This window comes from Diceros bicornis, chromosome 26 (assembly GCF_020826845.1).
Source record: "Diceros bicornis minor isolate mBicDic1 chromosome 26, mDicBic1.mat.cur, whole genome shotgun sequence".
Lineage (NCBI taxonomy): Eukaryota > Metazoa > Chordata > Mammalia > Perissodactyla > Rhinocerotidae > Diceros > Diceros bicornis.
In genome coordinates, this window is record NC_080765.1 from 26,867,141 (window position 1) to 26,883,026 (window position 15,886).

At 44.2% G+C, this 15,886-nt stretch overlaps 1 protein-coding gene across 1 annotated transcript; it reads left to right on the forward strand.

Annotated features, from left to right (window-relative positions):
• Window positions 1-1,295: 1,295 nt before the first annotated feature.
• LOC131422004 (rho GTPase-activating protein 44-like) lies at window positions 1,296-10,309 on the forward strand. The gene is made up of 4 exons (XM_058568865.1): window positions 1,296-1,402; window positions 6,665-6,704; window positions 9,967-10,069; window positions 10,152-10,309. Exons 1-4 carry the CDS (start codon window positions 1,296-1,298, stop codon window positions 10,307-10,309), a joined length of 408 nt encoding a protein of 135 aa, XP_058424848.1.
• Window positions 10,310-15,886: the final 5,577 nt, after the last annotated feature.

The following is a 15,886-nucleotide window of genomic DNA, read 5'->3' on the forward strand; positions in this document are numbered from 1 at the left end:
GACCCTGTATCTCCAACTCGTTTTGCTGGATAATCCGAGTTAGTTGACCAATCTCATCTTTGTATGGCTGATCAATCTGCTCCTTCAAAGGGACAGTCTTTTCAGTTCGAAGTTTGATCATCTCCCATTCCTGTTCTTTTCTTCCTTTTCCCATTCTTTCAGTTTCAGCTTTAGATAAATCATGCTTTTCACTTCCATTTTCCATACTAAGACTCTGCACTTTTGCTACTTGACAAATCTCCAAATGTTTGGTCTGCATGTGCTGGGTTTTTTCAGGTAACTGGGTTTTGATTTGTTTTATCGTGTTTTGCAAATTCTTAATTTCCTCATCTTTGGCTGAAAAGAGCTGAGTGTGCTTCATATGCATTTGCTCACGCTGGTATTTAAGTTCATCCATTTCCCGTTTCTGCTCTTGTAAAGATTGAAGGAGCTGTGTCTTCTTCCTCTGGTTTTGCTCTTCACCTATCTTTTGATGTTTTACTTCCTCCTCCAGATGACCTTTTATCACCATCAGTTGAGAGACCTCAGGTTCTAGTCGTGTCACCCTGTCCAGGGTTTTAGGGTCAACCACAGGTGCAGTTCCAGTCTGTTCTCTCAGTTGTTCCAGGGCTCCTTTCAGATGACTGTTTTCTTCTCTCATGGAGGCAAGCCTTGTGTCTTTCTCCTCCACGGTCTGCTGTAAACTTTCAGCTTTTCTCAAAGCTTGGGTTCTCAGTCTCTCCTCTGACGCTACAATTGCCTGAACGTCCTCCATCTCCGTCCTCCCAGAGTCCGGTGACTCTTCCGCCTTCTCCCTTCCCTTCCTCAGCACATCTTTGGTGAAGTTAGAGATGTGTCCAGTGAGGGAAGCCACAGTGCCGCCCACTTGCACCAGGGAATGACCTAGGCCAGAGCCAAGGCCACCAAACCAGGAGGCAATCCCCGCGGATCGCAGAGCTGACCTGGTCCACTCTGCGCAAAGCGTCCAGCCCAGTCGGCCAGTCCCGCCAAGTGTGGGGCACCGGCGCCTGCGCGAGGCGAAGAGTCCAAACACGCCGAGGGTTCCTAGGCAACGGGGCTCCGGGGTGGGGGTGGGGTGGGGCGCCAACCGCCGGGGTGGGGGAGGGGCTGCCTGGAGCCCGGGGCCTGGCCCTGGACCTCACCAGTGGGTCTCCAGTCACCCTCCCCACCCACCCTGTCACCCGGGGCCTCCGCTCATCCCGATGACTTCCCACCGCGGGGTCGGGCCCCTTCTCCCGCTGCCCCAGTGACGTCCCCAGTGCCAGCGCCCCTCCTGCCACCTCGCGCCGGCCGCCATGACAGCCGCTCTCGAGGTGGCAGTCCCCACACGGCCTCCCCCGTGCGCGTGTCCGCGCTGTGAAGAGAGGACCCATTGCTCTGATGTCACCAAGTGGAACACACGGTCCGTATTGTCCTGCAGCTGCTGGTTTTCACTTAAAAATAATCTGAGGTAAAATTTACACGGTGACCCGCACCCATCTGAGGAGTTCTGTGTTTGGACAAATGTCTACACCCGCGCATAAGCGCGACCCTGATGAAGACACTGACCATTTCCATCATCCCGGCGGGTCCCGGGTCCTCTCCTCACAGCCTCGCCTCCTCCCCGAGCAGCCCTGCAGGGAGAGGGGTCCCCTGGATGAGTTTGGGGGCTCTTGTGATACGGGGTGTCACACCGTGGACACGCCGTGTGTCTGCTTCCGTCAACACGTGTTTGAATCTAGTCAGGGAAGTGAGTTCCACATCCGTGGAGGAAGCATTGATGAGGAAAGGACACCGGGGTCCTAGTGGCCCGCGAGGCCCGGGCCCGCTCAGCCCGGGGGGTCGTCCTCCTCGGGGACCGACGGGGGGCCGCGCCTGGGCCTGGCTGCGCTCCCGCCCCGGCGGCCCGGCGGGCGGCGCTGGAGGGCACGCGGGAGGGCGGGGCCGCCGGCCTGGGGAGCCGCCGCCGCCTGGGCCGGGAGGCGGTGGAGGAGCCGCCGGGCGGGCCCGTCCGCCGCCGGGAAGCAGCGGTTCAGCCGCAGGAAGCCGGGGGCCCAGCAGACCGTGGGCAGGCGAGTGCCGGGGCCGGGCGCCGCGGGCGGGGGTCGGGGGTCGGACCGGCTCCTCCGCACCCCCCTCGGGGTCCCCACTGCCCGTGTCCCCGCCCCGGAGAGCAGGGACCTGCCCCTTCCCCTGTCCTCCCCGAGACCTGCTGCCCGGGCTCGCTGCCTGGGGCCACCGCTCCCGTCACTGGGCGCCTGAGGCTGGGCCGGCCCGGGGTTGGGGGGCGATTCTCAGCCTCTCCAGGGCCCGCCCCCGCTTAGTAACTGCAGCTTTGATACAGGTTTCAGAAGATAAAGGAGATCATGTTGAAAGTCGCCATCTGTGATTTATATAAGAAATTGCTTTTGAGTGGGTAGAGCCTATTTGTAGCCAATGATATGAGAACAATATTCAGTTCATCTCAGCCCTCCGGGTTGTCAGACTTGTTTCCATGCCTTGATATTTCACGTTAATTACAGCTTATTGATTATGTGCATAGGCTGCTTCCTTTTGATTAGTCCTAAGATGTTTCTCCCTTCCTCTCCTTTCCCATGGTTCTTCTTTCTAGGCGTCTTTCTTCTCAGACAGACTTTTGGTCTGGTATTCAACTTGATCCCTCCTTTAATGTTTCATTAGCATTTCTTCTATAGTTTCTCAGCGTTCTTCCACATGGCTTACTTATGTGGATTTATGCCAATTTATGCCTCCTAAAGAGTTTAAATCATAAATCATAGACTAGTAAACAGGCGCTCAAATGAATACAAATATTTACGTAAATAACTGCTCAGCAAGGCACAGAAATTCTTCTAAGCACCTACCAGCTACCTGTCGCCTGTCAGTGTGCACACTTATAAATCAGCCAGCTTGGATTTCAGGTGGTCATTGGATACTTGCAGATGTGTGGGCTGGAGTGGCCACTTGAACCCATGCCCAGCTGTACCTTGGGGAAATTCACCAAAGTATTTCTACTTTGCTAGATCTGACGAGTTTTAGGATAGAGGGAGCTTGGGCACAGACACAGGGTCTCTGAGATGTGCTTGGGGTTCAAGGAAGGCTTCTCTGACATATGACACTTGAGCAATCTTGATAACCGGCAGGTAGAGATGCTGGGTGATAGAGAATTCCAAGAGGGAAGAAAAATTCCTAGGGGAGACCTGACACACTGAAAGTTTTACCTTTAAGCTAATATTTTTTGTCTACGAATTGCAAAATGACAACAATATCTGATTCTTAGCAGCAGAAAAACTCTCTCCAGCTCTTATTTTCAAACTAGTTAGGTGGTGAATGGTTGTGTGTGGATCCGCATGTTCTCAAGTCCAGAGTGACTGTGGTATTTAAATTCACAAGCCCTGGATGCATTTCCAGCCAAGAGAAGGAGTCAGTTGGTTCTTCAAAGCTTTAAAAAGCTTTAAAAGCAGCACACTCTGCTTCCTTTGCCTACCATATACTGATGAGCTTTCCTCAACAGAGAAAATTTTGTTGTAGTACATTGAAAATCTATTGAGATATCATTTCTCATAGTGTAACATTACATTTCTTTAATTTTCATTATAGAATTATACGGCCCCAGAGAGCGGAGACGGGAGGGCCGGCCCTACCCAGAGTGCAGGCCCCGAGACTCTGGAGGAGACCACCCCAGCCGGGAGCTGGTCCCGCCCCGCCCTGAGGGATGCCCGAGCCCTTCCTTGTGGTTCACCCACTTCCCTTGCGAGGACGTGTTCTCCTATGCCATCTCCACGATTGATCTCTAGCTCCAGAGCTCGCCTTCTGGCCAATTTTCTAGGTTTGTTTGTGGAGATAACTTGTTTTGCTTCACGCCACATCCCCTTTCCTTGACCCCTCCAATTGGACGTTCTAGATGACTGCATGGAGTCTGGAGTTGGACTTTTGTGCCCCTTACGGAGTCCGGCCTGATCCAGAGCACTGGGGGTGGGGTGGGGGTGTTTCTGTACAATGCAAGTTGAATAAAAGGAGGACCTCTCGTCCAGGGCCCCAGTGAGTGGCACGTGGTCCACTGTCCCCCACGGGTTAGTATGGAGCTCCCCCTGCGCTCAGCCTCCCTGGAGTCGCGAGCTAGCAGGAGAGGCAGTGACTGCCCATTGCCTTTGACCAGGGGCGTTGGCAGCACGGGAGAGAGGGCTGTTCTGGCTGATTGAATTTGCAAACATAGTTTTTTCTGGAGAGAAATTTCCCCCAGGTTCTCAGAGACGGGGTGGCTAAGAGCAGGATTGTGGTTTTCTGTCTGTGGTGTGCGTTAGGATTCTGTCCTTATCTTGGAACCAGAGGAAGGGCATGTTGGGTGAAGGGCAGAGCCCCAAGTCAGCTGGGGTGTTGGTGCATCCTCAGCTTTGCTCCTGTGCTGTCGTTCCCTAGACACTGTTCCTTTTTAGGAATTTCACTCTGAGACTGCTGCATGATGACTGAGGAACTTGATCTCTTTTAAGTATTGACCTGCACAGTGTTTATCATCTAATCATTTTCCAGAATGTTGAAATCACCAAGAAATCACAGGCTCTCGCTGGGGGCAATATCAAGGAGCTAAAAAAAGGCAAGGGAAAATCATAGGGCTTAATTTTAATTGTTGCGTTTTTAGTATTTTTGTCTTCCAGAGACGTTTGCATTTGAGGGGTACAAACCCTAAGTGAATTATGTAGTACCTGTGTGGCGGATGGATTTGTTGAGTCCTGTGAGTCTTTATAGTAGCCCTTATCTATGTTGCCTGGTGGTGTTTGGTGAATTGAGCTAGACCGTTTGTGATTTAAGTGGAGCTCCCTTACACTTAAGAGTTATTCTTTGGAATATTAGGTTAAGCAATAAAAGCATATTAATTCCTTTACAACATTTTATTTCTCAATTTAATTATGACATTTTATCTTGGTCCCAAATTTCAGTCAGATTTTTTTTTAACTCATCCTCAGACTATTACATCATTAAAAAAAAAAAAGATCAAATAACTGAACTAGGGGGCAAAGAAGGCAGTTTGATGAAAAGGCAATAGTGCTCCTGCAGAAAGTAGTTGAATTTCGTAATAAGAGTTTCACCCAATTGTAAGACTCTTTTCTTGATTTTAAAAGGGCCAGATTCCAGTCTCATACTATAACGGAGATTCCAGAAACAGAACCTTCTCTTCCTGTTGATGCTTTCCAGTGTCACATGAATGTTCACCTAAAAGATTCTGTTAGATATTTAAACTATTTATTAAAAAAAAAAAATTGGGGCCGGCCCGGTGGCGCAAGCGGTTAAGTGCGCGCGCTCCGCTGCGGCGGCCCGGGGTTCGCTGGTTCGGATCCTGGGCGCGCACCGACGCACTGCTTGGTAAGCCATGCTGTGGCGGCGTCCCATATAAAGTGGAGGAAGATGGGCACCGATGTTAGCCCAGGGCCGTCTTCCTCAGCAAAAAAAAGAGGAGGATTGGCGGATGTTAGCTCAGGGCTGATCTCCTCACAAAAAAAAAAAAAAAAAAAAAAAAAAATTGTAATCTGACCACTGAGACTCCAGCAGCTCCGAATGCTCCTCAGCTGATTGCTGGCCGCCATGTCAGTTTTCCGGAAAGGTCAACAGTAGTTCTAAAGCATAGACAAAGGAAAGTTGTGAAAATACTTTGTTTCTTTATAAATTCAGGATGAGCTGTCTGAAGAAAGGAACACTCAGTTGTTATTATTATGTGTAAATCATTGAATAATGTTTCTGGATTTCTGACAGATTTGTTTCAATAAGGTGATGAAACTCAGAAATGATAACTTTAAGACCTGAAGTTTAATTTTCTCTAGAGCAGACTTTTCTCCAAGTGTGGTCTATAGGCCTCCTGCTGTGGAATTATGGGCAGGGAGGAGCTTGTTAAAAATGCAGGATCTGGGCCTGCCCCCTGGCTTAGCAGTTAAGTGCTCGCGCTCCACTGCTGGCGGCCCTGGTTCAGATCCCTGGCGCGCACCAATGCACCGCTTCTCCGGCCATGCTGAGGCCGCGTCCCACATACAGCAACTAGAAGGATGTGCAACTATGACATACAACTATCTACTGGGGCTTTGGGGGGGAAAAAAAAAGGAGGACTGGCAATAGATGTTAGCTCAAGGCCGGTCTTCCTCAGCAAAAAGAGGAAGATTAGCATGGATGTTAGCTCAGGGCTGATCTTCCTCACACACACACACAAAAAAAGCAGGCTCTCAGTCTAGACCTACTGAATTACAGACTCTTGAGGTGAGACCCAGAAAATGGCATTTAAATCAGTGCATCCCCTCCCCCTGTGGGTGCTTCCGTGAGTGCCCCAGTGTGACAGCACTGGTCAAGATCGTGTGTTCTGGTGTTCAGTTCCTGTTCTCTGCGAACTTTTGTTTGTTTGTCTTTGGTTTTGCCTAAGTTGGCCTTATGTAATTGTTTTAAGTCATCCTCAAACTATTACATCATTTAAAAAAAAAGATCAAATAACTGAATTAGGGGGCAAAGAAGGCAGTTTGATGAAAAGTGCAATAGTGCTCCTGCAGAAAGTAGTTCAATTTCTGATGTAAAAATTGGTGAATTTTCTCCCCTTGTTATCATTCACGTCTGCCTGTTTTGTTTTAAACTCCAAGATCATAGTTATTAAATTTCATGAGCGGCTTTTCATTCTGGATTTCTAACTCTGAACTTTTAATTTTTCTCACAGGGCCAAGAAAACAGAAGTGCTCAGTGAAGATCTCTTACAGGTAACAAAATAAAATCTTTTTCAACTGTTCTGTTTAAAGAAAAAAGAAAAACCCCTAGGTGAGAAAAACGCTAAAGCTTATGTTTTTTTGTTTGTTTTACCTGAAATGGAATAAAATTGGTTAGAAAAGAGTAGGCAAGAAAAGTAGTTGAGTTGTACGGTGATAGAAAGGGGATCTGAAATTTGGTGTCATGTTATGAAACTCAGATGGAGTGGTCCTGCTTTCAAGTGCCAAGGGTCTGGGTGAGGGTGGGGGAGGGGCCTGGCCAGTCCACTGGCAGTGTGACCTGGTCGCGGGTCCAGGGCAGGCTGGGGGACTCTAGTTCGCTGCTGTGGTGGTGCCCTTGATGGCACAGGCCATGCCAGCCTCAGCAGAGGGCCCCACTGGCTCCAACCTAGAGTTTGACTTCTCACTCCCCCTCTCGCGGTTGTTCCCCAACACTGGCCTGAGTTGTGTCCTGAGGGACTCAGAGTCTCAGTGACAATGGCCACATCTCTCAGAACCACCCTGAGGCCCTAGGGTGGCCTCACATCATCAGCCCGCCTTTCTTTCCTCTCTGTAGGGAGGGGCGTTTCCCTGGGTAGGCACCTTACCCAGGGCCTCTCCACTCCATCTCTCAACAGGTTTCCCTAACTTTGGGGCTGGGAGTTTCTTCCAGGAGGCACTGGACCCTTATACACATCACTTCACCCGACCCCACTCCATCCCCACCCGCACCAGAATGGTTAGGGAGGGACAGAACCCCTTCTGCACGGAGGTTTCTATTCAGCCTCCTTCCTGTCTTCTTGCCTCTCATTTCCATAACCTACAGCACGTGTACTCCAGTGAGTCCCCGAAGACCAAGGATATGCTCCCGAGGGACTTTCTGTCTCTTGTTATGGAGAGAAGGCGTTGGCACAATTGAGATAAATGCTGCTTCCACCACACCATGCCAGAACATCCTTCTCAATTATGACAGCCTTCTGCAGGTGGAATATTTTAAGAGCACTTTTTTCCCTTTCATTTTTTTGTGGGCTAGAAGATTTTATTAAGGATTAGAAGTTTTTTTAAAGATTTATTAAGGAATCATCTTCTTAACAGTATTTCCTCATTGGTTTTTATCATATATTTCACATTCATTTTCAGACTCTCAGAAATACTGTTTGGTCCAGTTAAGCTTTAACTAAACTAGGTTTTCCTGTCAGTGTCTCCCTCCCACATCCCACATCAGTATTGGACGTTATCTCATTTAATCCTTGATGCGCCAAGATGAGGCCAGGGGACCTCACAGGCCGTTGGAGGAGGGCAGAGTTCACATGGAACTCAGGTGGCAACTGTCTGTTCTTGCCGCTTTGCCCAAACGTCCACTGGGGCCTGAGGAGTTTGTCAGTTGCTAGGAACTCCTGTTTTCTCACAGATGCTTACTCCATGTGTGCCATCACTGGGACTGATGATTTCCCCCCCTGATTTTGTTGTTTTAACTATGAAGAAGGAGAGTCGTGGTTAAAAGTGTGGAGTCAGGTGCTCAGCTACGTGGACTGGAATCCCAGGTCTGCCCCTGACGGGCTGTGTGGCCTCAGGGACTTACTTTACCTCCCTGTGCCTCAGTTTCCACTTCTCAAAAATGAGGGTAGTAGCAGTATCTACCCCATAAAGTTGTTAGGAGGGTTGAAGGAGTTCAACATGGAAGCGCTGGGAACAGATTACAAGGCACAGAGATGATTTTGGTTCTGGTGTGTTCTCGTGTGAACTTCCCTTAACTTTCGCTGTGTCCTCCCACCTCTTTTCTCAGATCTCTGAGAGCAGTTCAGGAGGCTGCCTGTTGATTTTGCTCATATGCCCTTTCCCTGGGAGGCCGTGAATCCCTGGAGGGGGAACCACAATTTATTTACTGTTGTTTGCCTAATGCCTGCATAGGGACTTATACATACTTGTTCTTTCAACAAATATTAAGTGAACATCTTCCACTCATGTGCCAGACAGTGTTCCAGGCACTTGGGATAAATCAGTGGACAGAACAGACCAAGGCCCCTGTTCCTGCGACGTTACCTTCTAGTGGAAATTGGAATCAGAATGAAATGGAGTTTGGGTTTGTTTTTTTCCCTGATTTTATGGCAAAGGAAGAGTCTGTATCAGTTTTTCAGTGTTTTTGAATGTGGTCATTATAAGATTTGGGGAAGGCGATGTGGCATCTGGTCCTAAATGTAAACATGCTGCCAGATCAGGGTCCTGGTGGTTGGGGCTTGGATCTGAAGAAAAGCTGCTGGCGCAGTGAGGGCCTTTGAGAAAGAGGCACAAAACCGTTTTATTGGGTAAAATGTTTTGGGGTAAAACTGTATTCTGCTTTGAATCTGTTGATTTTTCTTTAGAATAGAAAGCTTCCCTAAGGCATTGCTCTCATTCTTAATGAGTCATCAGAGTACACATTTTTGGCATTCCTTCCTGTAAAAAGCAGCTCTCTTGGCCATAAACAGCCATATCCCAGCAATAATATTTTGAAAGTTAATCATGATGAATGGTTCCCTAAGTCAGTGTTTCTTACTTCTGGCTGTCCATTCTGCCTTAGAGGTTTATTTAAAATAAAAGTAAAAACAGAAAACCACTTCAAGCCTTGTAAGGAATAATTTTAAAGGCACTGATCTTGCGTGTAAATTGTGGAACATTTATCCTGACTCTCTGTCTGATGTACTTTGCGTGGAAGACTTCATCGCCACGTGCAGGAGAGAGCTTCTGAATGTCCCCTGGGTTTTCCCACTTGGCAGTGGCTCTGGGTCTGGGCCGAGGATGTTCACTGGCAGTTCTGCAGGTTGGACCTGGGCCTTTGCTGGTGGTGGAATGTGTCACTCAACAGCCACCACTCTTTCTGATTCCAATTCTTAGTCAGGACTGTCCCCTCCCCCTGCTCATAGAGTCAGCCTTTAAGGGATCTAAAAGCCTCCATGTAAGGGAGGTCAATGGTTTTCAACCAGGGGCGCTTTTGCCCTCTGGAGGCATATTTGACAATGTCTGGAGACATTTCTGTTAGTCACTGTGCGGGGAGTGGGGTGCTACTGGCATCTAGTGGCTAAAGGCCAGAGATGATGCTAAACATACCATAATGCACAGGACAGCTCCCCACAACCCAGAGTTATTCAGGTGAATGGGGACCATTTCCGTTTACACCTTAGAGCTAAAAAATTAGACTAGAGGATGCTTTTCCTGCCTACAAGCAAACACCACATCAGGAAGAGGCTGAGTTTGTTCTTAAGCCGTGCAAATGACTCGCTTGTCTCTGTTTTGTCAGATCCAGCAGTGCCTGGACACGGTGCGGTCAGTGTGCCACCATTCCCACAAGTGCCTGATGGCATGCTTCCAGGGCCAGCACAGCACCGAGGCCGAGAGGAGACGTGAGTATCCAGTGCAACTCAGAGCCATAGTTCTTCTGTCTCTGGGTGGCTCTTTACCCTTTGATCAGTTGCTTTCTCCCAGGCAGCATCAGCAGATTTGCCTGCAGATTGGTACCTTATATCACCGTTCATGCTCAGGACACCTGCCTGACCAGAACATTCTTTTGTGCTCAAGATGTTGCTGAGCTGAAAGCCCTGCTCACCCTGAATTTTCTCCAGGTGCTTTTAAAGACTCGATGATCCATTTGTCATTGAGAAGAGAATGAACATGTCGTTTAGGAGTCGTTTGATAGCAAAAAGCTTTAAGTTGACTTAGAAAGTAGAATTTATAGGCTTACTAACTGAAAAGTCCAGAAGTTGGGATGGACTTGAGGTAAGGCTTGGTCTAGCATTTCAATGATAAACCAAAAACCCAGTTTTCTTCCTTTTCTCCCCTCTGTCTTCATCTCGAAATGGCCACCTCATGGTTGCAAGTTGGCTGCCAATACCTTCCATGGGCTACTTGCTTCCTTGTGCATGTCCAGCAGGAGTAGAGTGTCTCTTCCAGTAGTTTTCTTTTTCTTTTCATTGAAGTATAGTTGGCATACCACATTGCATTAGTTTCGTGTGTAGAGCATAGTGATTCGACATTTATTTATGTTACAAAGCAATCACCCTAAGACTAGTGACCATCTGTCATCACACAAAGTTATTACCATATTGTTGACTATGTTCCCTATGCTGTACATTACATCCCCGTGACTTATTTGTTATATGACTGGAAGTTTGTACCTCTTAATCCCCTCCACCTATTTTGCCCAAACCCCCATCCCTTTTGCTCTGGCAACCACCAATTTGCTCTCTGTGTCTATGAGTCTGTTTCTGTTTTGTTTTGTTATTTTAGAGTCTACGTGAAGTAAGTGAAATTGTACAGTATTCTTTCTCTGTCTGGCTTATTTCACTTACCCTAATACCCTCTAGATCCATCCATGTTATCAAAAATGGCAGGATTTCCTTCTTTTTTATGGCTGAGTAATATTCCATTTTAAATATATATCACAATGTTATAAGCCAATGTTACCAGAATTAAAAAAATTGTATTTAATTAAAAAAAATAAATATATATATCATATCTTTATCCATTCATCTACTGAAGGACACCTAGGTTGCTTCCATATCTTGGCTATTGTAAATAGTGCTGCAAAGAACACAGGGCTGCATATATCTTTTCAAATTAGTGTTTTCATTTTCTTTGGATTAATACCTGGAAGTGGTATTGCGGATCATATTGTAGTTCTATTTTTAATTTTTTGAGAAACCTCCATACTATTTTCCATATAAGTTGCAGCAATTTACATTCCCACCAATGGTATACAAGGGTTCCCTTTTCTCCATATCCTCACAAACACTTGCTATGTCTTGTCTTTTTGAAAATAGTTATTCTGACAGATGTAAGTTGATATCTCATTGTGGTTTTGATTTGCATTTCCCTAATGATTAGTGATTTTGAGCATCTTTTCATGTACCTGTTGGCCATCTGTATATCTTCTTTGGAAAAAATGTCATTCAGGTCCTCTGTCCATGTTTTAATCGGATTGTTGTTTTTGATATTAAGTTCTATGAGTTCTTTATATATTTTAGATATTAACCCCCTTATCAGATATATCATTTGCAAATATATTCTTCAATTCTGCAGGTTCCCTTTTCATTTTCCTGATGGTTTCCTTCACTGTGCAAAAGCTAATTTTTAGTTTGACAGTCTCATTTGTTACCCTTGCCTGAGGAGACATATCCAAAAAATATCGCTAAGACTGATGTCAAAAGAGTTTACTCTATATGTTTTCTTCTAGGAGTTTCATGGTTTCAGGTCTTACATTTAAATCTTCAATCCATTTTGAGTTTATTTTGGTATATAGTATAAGAAAGTGGTCCAGTTTTCCCAACACTGTTCATTGAAGAGACTGTCTTTTCCCCACTGTATATTCTTGCCTCCTTTGTCATATGTTAACTGACGATACAGGCATGGGTTTATTTCTAGGTTCTCTATTCTGTTCAGTTGATGTATGTATCTTTTTTTGTGTGCCAGTACCATACTGTTTTGGTTACAATGGCTTTGTAGTATAGTTTTAAATCAGGGAATGTGATACCTCCAGCTTTGTTCTTTCTCCAGATTGCTTCATCTCCTCGTGGTCTTTTGTGGTTCCGTACAAATTTTAGGATTATTTCTCCTAGTTCTGTGAAGAATGCCATTGGTATTTTAATAGGGATTACATTGACTCTTTAGATTGCTTTGGGTAGTATGGACATTTTAACAATATTAGTTCTTCCAATCGATGGCACAGTATCTTTCCATTTATTTGTATTATTTTCAATTTCTTTCATCAATGTCTTATACTTTTCAGTGTACAGGTCTTTCACCTTCTTGGTTAAATTTATTCCTAGGTATTTTATTTTTTAAATATAATTGTAAATTGGATTATTTCTTAATTTCTCTTTCTCATAGTTCGTTGTTAGTGTATAGAAATACAGCTGATTTCTGTATATTTAATTTGTATCCTGCAACTTTACTGAATTCATTTATTAGTTGTAATAGTGTTTTGGTGGAGTCTTTAGAGTTTTCTATGTACGATATTACATCATGTGCAAATAATGGCAGTTTTATTACTTCCTTTCCAATTTGGATGCCTTTTATTTCTTTTTCTTGTCTGATATCTGTAGCTAGGACTTCCAACCCTGTGTTGAATAAGAGTGGCCAGAGTGGGCATTCTTGTCTTGTTCATGATCTTAGAGGAAAAGCTTTCAGCTTTTGACCATTGAGTATGATGTTACCTGTGGGTTTATCATATATGGCCTTTATATGTTGTGGTATGTTCCCTCTATACCCACTTTGTTGAGGATTTTTATCATAAATAGATGTTGAATTTGGTCAGATACTTTTTCTACGTCTGTTCATATGATCATGATTTTTATCTTTTGTTTTGTTAATGTGGCATATCACATTGATTAATTTGTGGATATTGAGCCATCCTTGCATCCCTGGAATTAATCCCACTTGAGCATGATGTATGATCCTTTTGAAGTATGATTGAATTTGGTTTGCTAATATTTTGTTGAGGATTTTTGCATCTATGTTCATCACGGATATTGGCCTATAATTTTCTTTTTTGTGATATCTTAGTCTGGTTTTGGTATCAGGGTAATGCTGGCCTTGTAGAATGAGTTTGGGAGCAATCCTTCCTCTTCAATTTTTTGGAATAGTTTGAGCAGGATAGGTCTTTTTTTTTTTATTATTGAAGTAATATTAGTTTGTAACATTATATATATTTCAGGTGTACATCATTATATTTCGATTTTTGTGTAGATTACATCATGTTCACCACCCAAAGACTAATTACCATCCAACCCCCTTTACATGTGCCAAATCACCCCTTTTGCCCTCCTCCCTCCCCCCTTCTCCTTTGGTAACCACCAATCTCTGTCTTTATGTGTTTGTTGTTTTTATCTTCTATATGTGATTGAGATTGTACGGCACTCTGCCTTATTTCACTTAGCATAATACCCTCAAGGTCCATCCGTGTTGTCGGAAATGGCAAGATTTCATCTTGTTTTATGGCTGAATAGTATTCCATTGTGTATATACACCACATCTTCTTTATCCATTCATCCCTTGATGGGCACTTAGGTTGCTTCCAAGACTTGGCTATTGTAAGTAATGCTGCAATGCTGCAAAGGGGTGTGTGCATCTTTACCCATTCATATTTTCATGTTCTTTGGATAAATACCCAGGAGTGGAATAGCTGGATCGTATGCTAGTTCTATTCGTAATTTTTTGAGGAATCTCCATACTATTTTCCATACTGGCTGCACCAGTTTGCACTCCCACGAGCACTGTATGAGAGTTCCCTTCTCTCCACATCCTCTCCAACACATGTTGTTTCCTGTCTTGTTAATTATAGCCAGCCTGATGGGCGTGAGGTGATATCTCATTGTAGTTTTGATTTGCATTTCCCTGATAGTTGATGTTGAATATCTTTTCATGTGCCTGTTGGCCATCTGTATATCTTCTTTGGAGAAATGTCTATTCAGGTCTTTTGTCCATTTTTTAATTGGGTTGTTAGTTTTTTTGTTGTTGAGATGCATGAGTTCTTTATATATTTTGGAGATTAACCCCTCATCAGATGTATGGTTTGCAAATATCTTCTCCCAATTGTTAGGTTGTCTTTTTGTTTTTTTGATGGTTTCCTTTGCTGTGCAGAAGCTTTTTAGTTTGATGTAGTCCTATTTGTTTATTTTCTCTATTGTTTCCCTTGTCTTGTCAAACATGGTACTTGAAAACATACTGCTTAAGACTGATGTTGAAGAGCATTCTGCCTATGTTTTCTTCTAGAAGTTTTACGGTTTCAGGTCTTACATTCAAGTCTTTAATCCATTTTGAGTTAATTTTTGTGTATGCTGAAAGATAATGGTCTACTTTCATTCTTTTGCATGTGGCTGTCCAGTTTCCCCAACACCATTTATTGAAGAGACTTTCCTTTCTCCATTATATGTTCTTGGCTCCCTTTGTTGAAAATTAGCTGTTCGTAGATGTGTGGGTTTATTTCTTGGATCTCAATTCTGTTCCATTGATCTGTGTGTCTGTTTTTGTACCAGTATCATGCTGTTTTGATTACTATAGCTTTGTAGTATATTTTGAAGTCAGGGATTGTGATGCCTCCAGCTTTGTTCTTTTTTCTCAGGATTCCTTTGGCTATTTGGGGTGTTTTGTTGCTCTGTATAAATTTTCAGATTCTTTAGTCTATTTCTGTGAAAAATGTTGTTGGAACTTTGATAGGGATTGCATTGAATCTGCAGATTGCTTTAGGAAGTATAGACATTTTAACTATGTTAATTCTTCCAATCCAAGAGCATGGACTATCTTTTCATTTCTTTGTGTCTTCTTCAGTTTCTTTCAACAATGTTTTATAGTTTTCAGTGTACAGGTCTTTCACCTCTTTGGATATTTATTCCTAGGTATTTTATTCTTTTTGTTGCAATTGAAAATGGGATTGTATTCTTTTTTTTTTTTTTTTTTTTGGAGAAAGATTGGCCCTTAGGTAACATCTGTTGTCAACATTCTACCTTTTCTCCTTTTTTCTCCCCAAAGCCCCAGTGGATAGTTGTATGTCATAGTTGTACATCCTTCTAGTTGCTCTACGTGGGATGCCGCCTCAGCATGGCTTGATGAGTGGTGCGTAGGTCTGCACCCAGGATCCGAACCAGCGAACCCTGGGCCACTGAAGTGGAGTGCACGAACTTAACCACTACACCACCAGGCCAGACTCTAGGATTGTATTCTTAATTTCTCTTTCTACTACTTCGTTGTTAGTGTATAGAAATGCAACTGACTTTTGTATGTTGATTTTGTATCCTGCAACTTTACTGTATTCATTTATTATTTCTAAGAGTTTTTTGGTGGATTTTTTGGGGTTTTCTATATATACAATCATGTCATCTGCAAATTCTGACAGTTTCACTTCTTTCTTTCCAATTTGTATCCCTTTTATTTCTTTTTCTTTTCTGATTGCTCTGGCTAGGACTTCCAATACTATGTTAAATAAGAGTGATGCAAGTGGGCATCCTTGTCTGGTTCCTGTTCTTAGGGGGATAGCTTTCAGGTTTTCTCCATTGAGGATGATATTAGCTGTGAGTTTGTCATATATAGCCTTTAGTATGCTGAGGTACTTTCCTTCTATATCCATTCTACTCAGAGTTTTTATCATAAACAGATGTCTGTATCTTGTCAAATGCTTTCTCTGCATCTATTGAGATGATCACGTGATTTTTATTCTTCATTTTGTT